This window comes from Dendrobates tinctorius, unplaced genomic scaffold, assembly GCF_039654945.1.
Source record: "Dendrobates tinctorius isolate UK_male_01 unplaced genomic scaffold, ASM3965494v1 ptg000034l, whole genome shotgun sequence".
NCBI classification, from domain to species: domain Eukaryota; kingdom Metazoa; phylum Chordata; class Amphibia; order Anura; family Dendrobatidae; genus Dendrobates; species Dendrobates tinctorius.
Window position 1 is genome coordinate 9,448,612 of NW_027361702.1, and position 15,923 is coordinate 9,464,534.

At 43.4% G+C, this 15,923-nt stretch overlaps 1 protein-coding gene across 4 annotated transcripts in view; it reads right to left on the reverse strand.

Moving 5' to 3' along the window:
- Positions 1 to 15,923, reverse strand: part of LOC141087524 (magnesium transporter NIPA2-like) — a 42,133-nt gene continuing 26,210 nt past the window's right edge. For all 4 annotated transcript variants that reach the window (XM_073573081.1, XM_073573082.1, XM_073573084.1 and 1 more), the window contains 3 exons: positions 2,120 to 2,280; positions 1,305 to 1,569; positions 1 to 1,220 (listed from right to left, as the gene is read on the reverse strand). In XM_073573081.1, the coding sequence (XP_073429182.1) occupies positions 971 to 1,220; positions 1,305 to 1,569; positions 2,120 to 2,280 (676 nt within the window). In that variant the 3' untranslated portion in view covers positions 1 to 970. The remainder of the gene's footprint in view (positions 1,221 to 1,304; positions 1,570 to 2,119; positions 2,281 to 15,923) is intronic.

Below are 15,923 nucleotides of genomic sequence, written 5' to 3' on the forward strand. Positions count from 1 at the left end.
TGATCTTGAGCCTTGCACATTTATATATAGGCATTTTTACATACAGTAAATATCATTATGTGTTCATGTGAACAATGAAAATAAAGCGTATACAAGCCACCATATACCAGTGAATAATAGCCATTGTAGATCACTAATGCCCATGTAATGGCTCAGGTGTAGAGTAATGACAAGACAGTAGCTCAATCATCATAACAGTTGTCTGACACTTATAGCTGTGAGGTTTGCCCTCATATAGTCTCTTTCTTGATAAGCCTCCCCTCCTCCCTCCAGTGACAGGATAATTACTATTTCTTGGCTCACATTATATTTGGCCTAAACGTGTGACTGTGGCTGCAGAATCTCCGATCTGGTCTTCCATCGAGCACATCTGGGACATAATTGGAAGAGGCAGCTGCCAGCAGCGGATCTTGATGATTTGCCCAAGTGTGTACCTCAGACGACCATTAATAACCTCACTGGTAGCAGCCGAAGGCTATAAGTGCCATGATTTCTGCATGTGGCTCATACTCCTGAATAAATCAAGATGTTTTGAGAATGTTGTTTCCATTTTTTCATCATTTCCAGATCAATAACGCGTCTATCCATCGTGTGGTTTCCATAAGGTTATGACTTTTCTAATGGTAACATCACTTATCAATGATCTCTATGCAAAGACTTGGTATGAAAAAATAATTTCTCTGCTACCAAGTCCTCTCTGCTGGGCTTACTCGGGACATTGTTACGTCACGGGTTTCTTGTTCAAATCCAGAAGCTAAGCCTGAGATAACAACTGATTATTCTGTTCCTTTGCCTGGTCCTGACCCAGGAGATCTGTGCAATAACCCAATGTTAAGCATTAAAACCTGCATATAAATTATCGTGCTCTCGGTACGGCCCTAGCACACACAGAACATACCCTGCATCCCCACCACTGCTCCTCCATGGACAGGGCTTAGAAGATTGCATCCCATCTTGATTGCTGACATGTTTATTCTCGCTTCTGTGCAGACTTTAAATAATTTGGCAATGTTGAAAAGTGCATGGGGAAATCTCTATAAGCATGAAGCATGCAAACACCGAGTATGATGGTGACAAATCCACTGACTGTTCCCAGCACATTTCCAAAATTAAGATGTCGCCATTCTTCGAACAGGATGGCTGAACATATGAGCACTGACGAGGTGAATAAGACATAATAAATTGGGGTTACGAGAGAAGCAGTAAACACATCCAGAGCTCTGTAGAAAGAAAAACATAGCTGTAAGTGAAAAAAAGGTACATCAACATTTCTAAGAATCCAAATCATAATTCTATGTAGTTACCTGTTCAGGAAATGGATCTGCACGGATATGCAGATGATCAAGCAAAGCAGGAGTAACCAGGTAAGGGGGTCTTTAAAGACTGCATTGCCTAAAAATAAGCCCTTTATGGCAACACCAAGGCCCTTTACAGAGGCCACCGTGAGTGAGCCCACAAGAGAGCAGATCATCATGTACACAAGCACATTGGTGTGACCCCACCGTGGAGCGGCCAGGAGTGCCAATGCCAGAGAAAGCAGAACCACACACGAGGCGTAAGCCACAAAACCTAGAGTAAAGAGATACAGTGTTACATTTTAGGTTATTACACTTCAAGAAGTAATTTAAGGACACAAACTCTTCAATTGTTTTTATTTTCTCCAATCTCGATTCATCAAGCAGTCAGTTGTAAGTTGTGAAAAAAGAAAAAAAATTTAAAACTTTTGGAGATTTTACGCCATTCCGACAACTTTTTGGAAAGTGGATGGAGCTTACCTGAAAAGGGAATGGCCAACCAATTAATCATAATTTAAGCAACAAAAATGGGTGTAAATTAAGACAAAAATGTACTACAGGCCTTGGCTGCTTCCATGTACTGCAGAACAGCGCTTTCATCCTGAATAGGAGCTGTTCTGCATTGCCCAGTAGAAGCGCTACACATTTAATGAACCTGCATTGTGCATACATCTGACCACCAACGAAGCAAATAACAGCTGATCAGTAGGGGGGCCGAGTGTCGGACCCTTACAGATCTCATATTGCTGGTTTATCCTGTGGATAGCTCATCAATGTGTTCTTGCCAGACTACCCCTTTAAGCATGGATATCCCACTAACATACCTGGCTTCTTGAGTATTTGCTCCATTTCACCTAAGGTAGAAATCTCTTCTTCTTGAGGGGCGTGAAGAACCATAATAGTGGAGCCAAAGATACTTAAAGCGCAGCCTATTTTGGCTGGGAAGGTGAGTCTTTCATTCAGGAAATGAGATGATAAAATAGCACTAAAAAAAAAACATACAGACGAATGGCAGAAAGTGAATATAGAGGTGACACTGCACTACAGGTGACGCACAACTGCTTTTATCCTCTATCGGTACAGAAAAGCCTCGGATTACAAATATAGGTAATTGCACAATGTGATAGATGTAATTCTTATATTTCTGTTTCCAGCAGGGTGAGATAGTGATTTTAGATATGACACCAGGGTTAAATAGTTACAGTAAAGGGGGGCAGGAGAGCCTGGGGCTACAAGGCCCCTCTCTGTGCCACCAGTCGTGCTTGACCCAATGCCTGCCCAATCCGGTTGCCGAATATACACTACTCACAAAATATTAGGGATATTTGGCTTTGGTGTGAAATTTCAGGATGATCCTAAAATGCACGCTAACGCTTTCAGGGGAACTTAAACCCTTAGTGACAGAGCTAATTTTGACCTTCATGACAGAAAATACCCAAAAGTGACACCATTCTAATAACTGCATCCATCAAAGTCCTCAAAATCACATTTGAGAAGTTTAACCCTTTAGGTGCTTCACATTAGGCATATCTAAAGCCGACTATGAATAGAGGCTTGCAAGAGACGTCAAAAGCAATAAAAAAGGATTTGGGGGATATGTTAAAAGTAAAAATCAAAGATGCTATAGGATTTTTACAGGATGAAAATGATGAAATGGTAAGACAGGATGTTGAGAAGGCCGAACTTTTAAATTCCTATTTTGCATCCGTTTTCTCTCAGAAAGGAAATTTGACATCAACTGTTCTTCACTGTCCTATTACGGGAATAGAAGAATCCAGGATATCTATAAACAGAAATATAGTGAGGAAATACTCAGCTAACCTAAATGAATTCAAGTCTCTAGGTCCAGATGAATTACACCCCAGAGTACTGAAGGAGATGGCAGAAAAATTTTAGAAGAGGAAAAGTCCCAGAAGACTGGAGAAGAGCAAATGTTGTTCCTATCTTCAAAAAGGGAAAGAAGGTGGACCCAGGGAACTATAGGCCGGTGAATAGTGATGTGAACGATCCGATACAAAGAGCCGGCTCCCTGCTGTGAATGAAATGATCCAGCTCTGCAGTGAGAAGGAGCAGAGTTTTTTTTTTCTGGCGCCTGGCAGCTTATCAGATTCGGCTTACTGAAGTGTGACTGACTGTGACTCATCTGGGAGGAGGAGCAGTCAGGAGAGAGGGAGATGTGGAATTGTGGACTGTAAAAAAAATGCACATGAGTTACCTTCAGTCCTGAATATATACTGCCAGTTCCTCCATGGCATATATGGTATGTGACTATGTGTAGGAGCCTAGGAGGAGGGACTCAGCACATTGTTTGTCATCATCATCATCTGCAATGACCTGTGCATTACCTTTAGTCCCAAATAAAGATCTACTTTACTGTCCCCTCATCCATGGCATATACATACAGTATATAGTAGGTGTAGGAGGAGGGACTCAGCAGATTGTTTGGTATATCATCTCATAGTGTTAGGCCAGGTTCACATTGCGTTAATGGCCCTGCGTTCAACAGGATCCACTAACGCTATCCGTTACATAGCGGCACTAACACTATGTAACAGATGTGTTAACACACCCATTGGCCGCAATGATACTAACGCATCCAAACGCATGCCAAAATCGGCATGATGCGTTACTTCATGACGTACCCCCAAAAGCTGCAGACCGTGTTCGAGGGTGCATCATGCCGATTTTGGATGCGTTAGTATCATTGCAGCCAAAGGGTGAGTTAACGCATCCGTTACATAGTGTTAGTGCCGCTACGTAACGGATCCCATTGAACGCAGGGCCATTAGCGCAATGTGAGCCTGGCCTAAGTCAGGACTGAGGAGGATTTAGGACAACACTACAGGGAGAATAGACGTCAGATGTTGCTGCTAAGGGCTCATACTCACTTACGAGAGACTCGAGTGATTCTCGTGTGAGTCTCTCACATGGAAACCTGGCACTGCCGCTGGCACTCTTATTTCTATGCAGCCGCACGCTTCGGTCCGAGTGCCGGCAGCAGTGCCAGGTTTCCATGCAAGAGACTCGCACGAGAATCACTCGAGTCTCTCGCAAGTGAGTATGAGCCCTGAGGGTAGGGTAAGTAATATAAAGTGATTTTAGGCAAAACCTGTGGAGAGATCTCAGGCCAGCCCCAATCATTATATAGGATAAGCTGGTTTCACACTTGCATATTTTGGCTGCACACGGATCCGTTTTCGTCTCCATTGACTTTCAGTGGTGACAGATGGGACTTGCGTGTGCATCCAGATGTCACCGTTTTCCCACGGATCGCTGTGTCTGCATATTTTATCAGATGCACAAAAACGCAACTTGTTGCAGTTTTGTGTCATCTGAAAAACACGCAGGCAAAGAGGACACGCACGGATCCGCAGCTACACGTCTGGAATTAAAATGGAGCTCTATGGAGCACGGATCCAGGACAACACGGATCCGTGTGCTGGGATCCGTTTTGTGGCACCGAGCATGGAGGGATGTGCTGTATGGGAAGGTGATGAAACTGTATGGGATCAGTATGGAGACATAATGTAGACTATTCATAAACCATAACTACCATTAGTAAATGGCAGAAAAAGAGGCAAAAAGCATGATAATAACATTTCTTCAAAATTTATTTACTCAATACATAAAATAAACAAGGGAATATGCACAAAACGCCATGATAATACAGACAGAAACCATATCAGAAAATATGACAGGAAAACACCATAAAACTCATGTAATCAAAAACTTATTGTTTGATAGCAAAAATTATAATAAAATGCTTGATGTAAAAGACAGATTATGTGCAAAATTCACAATGAAAAAAGTGCTACATGCAAGAAGGTGCCAATAATTGTCTGCTGGATATAAAATGCTAGCCACCCTATTGAAAAAAGCACAGCCTTTTATTAAATGCACAAAAATCCACTGTTGAGAAAATGGTGTATAATGCCACTCAGAATGAGCATTCATTTATTTCATACAAATTCCACTCACCTATACCTCAGAACAATAAAGTGCTTAATGCAATAAAATTGATTGTGTGCAAAATATGCAGGAAAAATGTATGAAAAAAAAGTGCCAATAGTTGCCTGCTGCAAATAAATGCTAGCCACCGTATTTACCATATTTTTCGGACTATAAGACGCACCGGACCATAAGACGCACCCCAATTTTCAGAAGGAAAATGGGGAAAAAAATAATAATGTGTCAAATGGGGGTCCGTCTTACAGTCCGAATTCAGTTTACCTGGGAAGGGATCCGGCACAGGTGGAGAAGTAGTCACAGGGGTCATCAGTGGTCCAGGCTCGTGCGGTGGCGGCGGCTCTGTGCTGGGGCAGCTGCGCTGGGGCTGGGGCAGCTGTGCTGGGGTAGGGGCAGCTGTGCTGTGGCAGGGGCAGCTGTGGCAGGGGCAGGTGGGCTGGGGCAGGGGAAGCTGTGCTGGGGCAGCTGGGGCAGCTGTGCTGGGGCAGGTGGGATCTGCGGTGGTGGCAGCGGGCGGCGCTCTGCGGTGCGGTGGTGGCAGCGGGCTGTGCTCCGGTGCAGGGTCGGCGGCTCCGCCGGCGTTTCTTCGCAGCCCGGAGGCCCCCGCACACCCCTTGCTGGGCTCCGCCATGTTGCGGTGGCCTCCGGGAGCATGGACGCCGGCAAGATGGCCGCCGGTCCGGGGACGGCGCATGCGCAGCTTCAGATCTCGTGCCGAGATCTCGGGGGATGAGATTCAAATCTCGGCAATGAGATCTCGTCCCCAGAGATCTCGGCACGAGATCAGAAGCTGCGCATGCGCCGTCCCCGGACCGGCGGCCATCTTGCCGGCGTCCATGCTCCCGGAGGCCACCGCAACATGGCGGCGCCCAACAAGGGGTGTGCGGGGGCCTCCGGGCTGCGAAGAAACGCCGGCGGAGCCGCCGCCCCTGCACCGCACCGCCCGCTGCCACCACCGCACCGCAGAGCCTCGCCTGCTGCCACCACCGCACCAGGTACCGTGCATTGCGACCATAAGACGCACCCCCCACTTTCCCCCAAAATTTTTGGGGAAAAAAGTGCGTCTTATGGTCCGAAAAATACGGTATATCTGTTAGAGTCAGGATTTATTTGTGGATGTGCTATTGCATTACTTATGTGACTATATTATGAATTAGTGTTTTTGAGAACCTCCTACTGGGCATTTTGTTATTTTAAAATTCTTTTAATAATATTTCAATAAAAATGATATTTTAATTAAGTACTGGATCTCTTCATGTTTTTCGGTTCCTTCTTGTGATACAGATCCAAAAAAAGCTTGTTTTGATATTGTTTGGAAGTGCCAGATAAAAAAAAAATTTTTGGACTAATTTTAGCATATATCTCATCAGGAGCATGCCCAGGCGTTGTAGGGAGGTCATACAGGCACGTGGAGGCCACACAAAATATTGAGCATCATTTTGACTTGTTTCTCCAAATCCAGGCCTCCATTGGTTCAAAAATTTGATTTCCATTGAGGATTTTTGTGTGATTATGTCATCAGCACATTCAACCTTGTACAGAACAAAGTATTCAATGAGAATATTTCATTCATTTAGATCTAAGATGTGTTATTTCAGTGCTCCCTTTATTTTTTTGAGCAGTGTATATAGCTTTTTTTTTTTTTTGGGGGGGGGGGGGGGCTAAAAAAAATGTAATGTATTTTATTCCATCAAGTATCAGGTGCTTTGCAGACCTTTCATGTGTTAAAAGAATACTCCCAAAAATCGTTGAAACATTTTCCTGGGTTACACACCTCAGCCACGCACTATTCCGTAGTGTGTAGTACATTTCTGTGATCTATAAAACTGATAAATAGCGTTTAAAAATTTTGTAGTTCACAGCCATACAGTATTAGGTGGGGTACATTTCTGTGATTTATAACACTCCAAAAAGTGTTAATTTTTTTTTTTACTGTATTCAATTAGTTATTCATAAAGTGTATTGTGAATGGGCAACAAACAAGGCAGAAGCACGCAAGACTCACGAGGGAGTGACCGGAGGAATATCAGAGCCAGGGAAGCTGGCGCGACAGCAGAGGTGGCAGTAGCCTGTGTTCCTGATCCAGCCGATACTCTGGACCCACAAGGCCCAAACCCAGGCCACATCCTTTACCATTGGGGTTCTTACAGACTGCAGACAAGAGAGCCAGGATTCAGGAACTGGTGAGTGGACTGTGTGGTCTAGGCTGGTCAGAAGAGACAAGGAGGCATGCCAGGACCAGGTCTGGACAAATGTTATCAGGCCCACTTGCCGTAAGGTACCAAGATTTGGCATCCGCGAGGGCTGGTCGCTACTTACGGACGTCAGCGGAGAAGGGGGTCTAAAGAAGAGTTTGTGACCCATCATCACATCTCATTCAACCACTGGGCAGTAGAGACAGAACACTTGCCTTTAAGGCTGCAAGAGCTGATAGCTGGAACTGGGGTCACGTTCCTCAAAATGGAGGGGCAACAATGCTGGTATGCAGTGGGTGTGATCCCAGAAGGAAGAGAGCAGGATGAACTCTTTGAACCCTTTTTGAGAAATTAACGGGCCTGGGATAGACTCCTTGAGATGACTCAAGACAGGGCTACTACTACCACAGAGGGATCGTGCTGTCTTTGTTCCCCTCCTCCTTTGCGTGAGCAGGTGACACAGGGGGCTGTTGCCCATTTCTTTATGTCGGGGGCTCCAGCATTACCTGAAGTCGGGTCACTTACAGCCCAGTCACCTGGGAATCAGGCTCCAGGAAGCAAATGGAGGCAGTCCCCCCAGCCTCAAGAAACAGATGCATGAGGGCTTGTTGTATTTTAAGGACGAGTTGTAGTTTAAAATTAGATTTTATCCCCTAATGTACTGAGAGCAGGAAAGCAAAATGGAAAATAGCTATTTTGCCTTTGTATTTTGATTTTACAATGCTCACTTTATAGCAAAAACGATGACCAAATGCATCCTTTTTGTGTATAGTGTAATTAACTGTTTAATAAAATTATATATTTCATATAAAATTATGAGATGCTTCTTGGTGTTTCCATGTGAATATCATGGGTGACAGTTGATGAATGCTCACTTTATAGCAAAAATGATGACCAAATATGTAAATTTATTTTTAGATTTTGTTTTTTTCCCCCACTTTCGTTTTGGAAAATGAGAGATGATTTGAACTATTTTTTTTTTTTTTTTTTTTTTTAAGTATTTCTAAATTTTTTTTTTTTTATTATTTCATTAAAGGATTTAAAGGGGTACTCCCAAGATACTATCCCAATATGTAGTAGTTGTATTAATAATAATATTAGCAAATACATCCAATTAGAAATATTGTATAGTTCTTCTGATTTGCTATGTCGCAGGGCATGGCAGTAGCTTTGGCATCCATGACAACCGCCAACAGAATTTTTGCTTTCTTGGCCTTTTTTCAAAGAATATGAATGATAACACCAAAACTTTTTCTCCACTCATGATTCGTTGTTAGGTGAAGCCATTTATTGACAAACTACTATGAAAAAAGACTTTCAGCGATCCCAAGATCAGGTCTCTGCAGGCAAATTATAAATGAAGCAGCACTGTGTGGCCTCCGCTCTATTAACATCTATGGGACTCCCGGAAATAGCGGAGAGTTGTACTCCGAAGTCTCTTAGCTGAACCCTCGCATGCACATCTCCGCTTCCTTCAGGATGGGGTGGCAGGACTCTGATCTTGGGATACCTTGGACATTTTGAAATCAGTCTTTTGTAAGCAAGATAATTATATGGGACCCGTACTCACTTGTCTGCGGTTGAGGTAGGCACAGGAAGTGGTATTGCTAAATGTCCAGGCAAGTTTATTTAGGCTATGTGCACACATTGCGGATTGCAAGCGTTTTTGCCGCGATTTTCCGCTGCAAAAACGCATACCATTTAATTCAATGGCATTCCACATTGCTGAGCTAATGCTGCGTATTTTTCCGCAGTGGCTTCGCATAGCAGTAAAATACGCAGCATGTCCATTATTTCTGCGGAATCGCGGTGATTCTGCCGCCATAGGACTGCATTGAAACGCTCACTTTACTCATGTGGCTATGCCCACTATGCGTGAAGTGAGCGCTTCATGTGTGGATGGTACCCAGGGTCTGGAGGAGAGGAGACTGTCCTCCAGGCCCTGGGTACCATATCCCTGTAAAAAATAGAATTAAAATAAAAAAAATATTAAAAAAAAAAAATTGGGATATACTCACCTTTCTACATTCTATCTTTTACTATTGATGCCGCGTAGTAAAAAGTTGGTCACACTAGTCAAGCACTATGCTTGACAAGTGTGACCAACCTGTCAATCGCATTCCAAGCGATGCTTCAAATTGCTTCCGCATGCGTTTTACCTGCGGCAGGGACTTGCGGATATGCTGCAGACATTTCCACAGCATTTCTGCAACGTGGGCACATAGCCTAAAACTGCATAAACCACTCAGGATAGCAAAATAAAAGAACAGCTTTTTCTGGCACAAAGCGAAAACGTAAAATAACAAGTCCATACCATACAGCAGGTCCTCCCACTCAGGATAGTGTCTGGTTCTTTAACAGAGACCAACCTACAGGAGAGCCACACATCTCCAGCTCCAGACACTGAATGAGGCTACTGGCTTCCATTTTATCAGCCAAACCATGCCCCTGGGATGGGAATATGTGAGCGGTCATTCCCACCCATCAAACCCGTCCCTGAAGTGGCCCAACAATCCTCTCAGCACTATATGTGCTGGAGCATACCTCCGAGTTCACATCACTGCAGCTAGTATTGCGCATATTCATGAGTTTTAATGAGCGGCACCCCATGACCGCTGAAGGCAGGAAGAGAGAGCGCGGAGAAGCTGGGGGCTCAAGACACAGCGCCAGGACGGGTAAGTATAGCGATACTCACCTGTCCTGCGGCCATGTCTGCTTGCTGCTGTCTGTCATCGGTCAGTGACTTCAGACAGCAGAGGGCGCGGTGACGTGGTTAGTGCGCGCCGCGCCCCCTGCAGTCTGAACGTCACTGACTGATGACGTGGCAGATAGCGGTGAGCAGCCATGGATGCAGGACAGGTGAGTATCTGACACCCAGCGACGGAGAGGCGAGTATGTCATTTTTTTTATTTTTACATGCAGCAGCGGCAGCACATGGGGGAATAATCTAAGGAGCTTCTTATGGGGGCAGTATATAGGGGAACAATATGGAGCTTCTTATGGGGGCAGCATATGGGGGAATAATCTATGGAGCTTCTTATGGGGGCAGCATATAGGGGAACAATATGGAGCTTCTTATGGGGGCAGCATATGGGGGAATAATCTATGGAGCTTCTTATGGGGCAGCATATGGGGGAATAATCTATAGAGCATCTTATGGGGTCAGCATATGGGGGAATAATCTATGGAGCATTTCCAACCCTAGGCTTATACTCGAGTCAATAAGTTTTCCCAGTTTTTTGTGGCAAAATTAGGGGGGGTCGGCTTATACTCGGGTCGGCTTATACTCGAGTATATACGGTAGCTTTTATTTTTACATTAAAAAGGTTCCATGTTTCTTCAATAACAATTTTGCATATAGTCAATCCCTTTTGTACGACATGTTTCCACACTACATGTGTCTTCCTCCAGGTCCAAGTGAGGAATGAATCAAAACCGCATATATAGTATAAAGCCAGGGAAAACACCACAGAATTTCTGCGTGTCACCCTATCTAGAAACTGGCTGGTGTGTATAGAAGATTCCAAGTGGACTTAGTTCAGCCAAGTTAACCCTATAACCAGCACCTTTGTGGTGTTGTTCCATCCCCAAGAACTTCACCAACATGATAAAAACAAATGATTAAAGTCAATATTAACCCCTTTCCTACATTGGACGTAACATTCCGTCCATGTGACCTGGAACCTAAGTCCCAAGGACGGAATATTATGTCACACGCGATCAACGGCGCTCACGGGGGAACGCCGCTGATTGCGGCCGGGTGTCAGCTGATTATCACGGCTGACACCCGGCACTGTGTCAGGGGTGGTCACGGACCGCCCCCCGCACATTAACCCCTGTCACACTGCGATCAAACATGCGTCGCTCCAAGAGTCCTCCTCCCTGCAGGCCCCCGGATCAAATATGGCCACGGGGGCCTTTGGGGTCCTGCAGGGAGGCGGCTTCCTCACTGCCTGCTGAAAGTAGGCATGAGGAAGCCTGCAGCAGTACCTGTCAGATCGCTGGTCTGAGACAGCGTTGTTCAAAGTGTCAGATCAGCGATCTGACACAAGACAATTTTTACAATTCTGACCACTATCCCTTTATGAGGTAATAACTCTGGAACGCTTCCATGGCTCCCGGTGATTCTGACATTGTTTTCTCGTGACATATTGTACTTCATGTTAGTGGTAAAATTTCATTCATATAACTTGCGTTTGTGAAAAAAACGGAAATTTGGCAAAAATTTTGAAAATTTCGCAATTTTCTAACTTTGAATGTTTATGTCCTTAAATCACAGAGATATGCCATACAAAAAACTTAATAAGTAACATTTCCCACATGTTTACTTTACATCAGCACAATTTAGGAACCAACATTTTTTTTGTTAGGAAGTTATTATAAGAGTTAAAATTTGACCAGTGATTTCTCATTTTTACAACACCATTTTATTTTTAGGGACCACATCACATTTGAAGTCACTTTGAGGGGTCTATGTGATAGAAAATACCCAAAAGTGACACCATTCTAAAAACTGCACCCCTCAATGTGCTCAAAACCACATTCAAGAAGTTTATTAACCCTTCAAGGGCTTCACAGGAATTTTTTGACTGTTTAAAAAAAACCTAAACATTTAACTTTTTTTTCACAAAAAAAAAAAAAAATTACTTCAGGTCCAATTTTTATTATTTTACCAAGGGTAACAGGAGAAATTGGACTGTAAAAGTTAGGCTGTGTGCACACACAGCGTTTTTTTAGCGGATTTGCCAATAAATCCGCTATAAAAACGCTAAAAATAAGCTTCCCACTCATTTCTATGCATTTTGCACTTTTTGTGTATATTGAAGCGTTTTTTACCGCGAAAAAACGGCTTCGCAGTAAAAAACGCAGCATTCTCATTAATTTCGCAGATTTTTCCACATTTCTGGCTATCTCTATGTGTCAGGAACCGCCCGGAAAAGCATAAAAAACGCGCATTTTTTTGCGCAAAAAAAGAACGGAAAACGCGCAGAAAAAACCCCGCGGTTTCTGGGAAGGGAGTCAGGTTTTTAAGCAGAAATTTTCTGATACGTGTGCACATAGCCTTATTGTGCAATTTGTCCTGCGTACGCTGATATCTGATATGTGGGGGGAACCACTGTTTCGGCGCATTGCAGAGCTCGGGAGGGAAGGAGCGCCAATTGACTTTTTCAATGAAAATTGGCTGTAATTGAGATGGGGAGCCATGTCACGTTTTGAGAGCCCCTGATGTGCCTAAACAGTGGAAACTCCCCACACGTGACCCCATTTTGGAAACTAGACCCCCCAAGGAACTTTGTTGGGAGAACTTTGAACCCCCCAAGGGTTTCACAGAAGTTTATAACGTACAGCCGTATAATTAAAAAATCATATTTTTTCCAAAAAAATGATCTTTTCACCCCCAAATTTTCTTTTCCCAAGGGAAACAGGACCCAAAAGTTGTTGTCCATTTTGTCCTGAGTACGCTAATACCCTATATGTGGGAGAAAACTACTGTATGGGCACACGCTGGGGCTCGGAAGGGAAGTAGTGACGTTTTGGAATGCAGACTTTGATGAAATGGTCTGTGGGTGTCATGTCGCATTTGGAGAGTCCCAGATGTGCCTAAACTGTGGAAACCTCCTACAAGTGATCCCATTTTGGAAACTAGACCCCCCAAGGAACTTATCTAGATGTGTGGTGAGCACTTTGAACCCCCAAGTGCTTCACAGAACTTTATAACGTAGAGCCATACAAATAAAAAAATATATATTTTTTTCCACAAAAATGATATTTTTGCCCCTAATTTTTCAATTTCCCAGGGGTAACAGGAGAAATTGGACCCCAAAAGTTGTTTTGCAATTTGTCCTGAGTAGGCCGATACCCCATATATAGGGGTAAACCACTGTTTGGGCACATGGCAGAGCTTGGAAGGGAAGGAGCACTGTTTGACTTTTTCATCGCAGAATTGGCTGGATTTGAGATCAGACGCCATGTTGCATTTGGAGAGCCCCTGATGTGCCGAAACAGTGGAAACCCCCAGTTCTAACTCCAACCCTAACCCCAACACACCCCTAACCCTAATCTCAGCCCTAACTGGAAAATGGAAATAAATATATTTTTTTATTTTATTATTTTTCCCTAACTAAGGGGGTGATAACAGGGGGTTTGATTTACTATTTATGGCGGGTTTTTATGTTTGGCAGCTGTCAGACGCTAAAAGACGCTTTTTACTGTAAAAATAGTTTTTGCATCACCACATGTAATGTTTCCATATTTTGACCCACAGAGTCAGGGGAGGTCTTATTTTTTGTGGGATGAGTTGACATTTTCATTGATACCATTTTCGGGCATGTGACTTTTTTGATCGCTTATTATTCTGATTTTTGGGACGCAGAATGAACAAAAACCTGCAACTCATGAATTTCTTTGGGGGGGGTGCGTTTACACCGTTCCGCGTGTGGTAAAATTGATAAAGGGGTTTTATTCTTCAGGTCGGTACGATTACAACGATACCTCATTTATATTTTTTTTTATGTTTTGGCGCTTTTATATAATAAAACAATTTTACATACAAAATTATTTTTGCAACGCTTTATTCTGGAAGCTATAACTTTATTTTTTCGCTGATGACGCTGTGTGGCGGCTCGTTTTTTGCGGGACAAGATGACATTTTAAGCGGTACTATGTTTATTCATATCTGTCTTTTTGATCGCGCGTTATTTCACTTTTTGTTCGGCGGTATGATGATAAAGCATTGTTTTTGCTTTGTTTTGTTTTTTTAAGGGGTTCACTAACGGGGTTAACTAGTGGAAGGAACAGTTTTATAGGGCAGATTGTTACGGACACGGTGATACTAAATATGTGTACTTCATTGTTTTTCTTTATTTGGAAAAAATGAATTTATTAGGGAGTATTTTTTTTATTTGGGAATTTTTTTAAAATTATTTGTACAAGTGTTTGTTGTTTTTTTTTTTTTTTACTTTATTACATTGTCCCAGAGGGCACATCACCATCTAATGTCAGATCGCTGATCTGACAGTTTGCACAGCAGTCTGTCAGATCAGCGATCTGAAAGGCGCTGAACAGGCTGCCTCCCTGCAAGACCCCGAAGGTCCCTGCGGCCATATTGGATCCGGGGGCCTGCAAGGAGGAGACCCTCGGAGCGACGCAGCACATTGCGTCGCTCCGGGGGTCTTAGGGAAGCACCCCCTCCCTGCGCTATTCTTCCCTGTGCCCCAGGTACACTGTGATCATGTTCAATCGCAGTAACCCAGGGGTTAATTTGCCGGGGGTGGTCCGTGACTGCCCCTGACACATAGTGCCGGGTGTCAGCTGTGATAATCAGCTGACACCCGGCCGCGATCATTGGCGCTCCCCCCGTGAGCGCCGCTGATCGCGTTGGACGTAGTATTCCGTCCTTGGGACTTAGGTCCTAGGTCACATGGACGGAATAGTACGTCCAATGTAGGTAAGGGGTTAATATTGCGTTATCAAGTCCATGCGGCTATTCAAACCGCAGGGCACTTGAGTTTCCAGTTAAAAAAAAAAAAAAATCCACTCACTTTCCCTTGCCAGGATTTTTTCATGTAAATTGCCCCCCCGGTGGGCTTGGACAATTTCTCTATTCCTTTGAATGAGAAAGATTTTAGATCTCCATTATGTTTGTTAGCAAAATGCCGTGAAACTGCAGAGTAACCTGCCAGCGGTAAGTTAACCGCATCGGACAAGTGTTTACGGATACGTTTTTTCAGAGGTTTCATTGTACAACCTACATATTGAAGTTGACAGATATTGCACTGAATTAGATAAATGACATTATCCGTATTACAATTTATAAAACTGCGTATTGGAAACTCTTTTAGGAATACAGAACGTGTCCAAGCCCACCAGGGGGGGCAATTTCCATGAAAAAATCCTGGCAAGGGAAAGTGAGTTGATTTTTTTTTACTGGAAACTCGAGTGCCGTGCAGTTTGAATAGCCGCATGGACTTGATACCGCAATATTAAACAGAAATGGTGATACTGCAATAATGGTTTCACAGTAACAGTAATTGATCCAGTATCAAATAATTCCAATATTAACTATTCTTGTGCTGTGGAATATCTGAATGTTTCATATAAATTTCTGAATCTTATAGGTATCGTCTGATTTTATTTGCTTTTAATATTGACTTTAATCATTTGTTTTTTTCATGTTGGTGAAGTCCTTGGGGATGGAACAACACCGCAAAGGGTTACTGCTGGTTATAGGGTTAACTTGGTTGAAAGAAATCCACTTGGAATCTTCTACACACACCAGCTATTTTCTAGATAGGGTGACACGCAGAAATTCAGTGATGTTTTCCCTGCTTTATACTATATATGCGGTTTTGATTCATTCCTCATTTGGACCTGGAGGAAGACACATGTAGTGTTGAAACATGTCGTCCAAAAGTGATTGACTATATGCAAAATTGTTACTGAAGAAACATGTTATATATATATATAT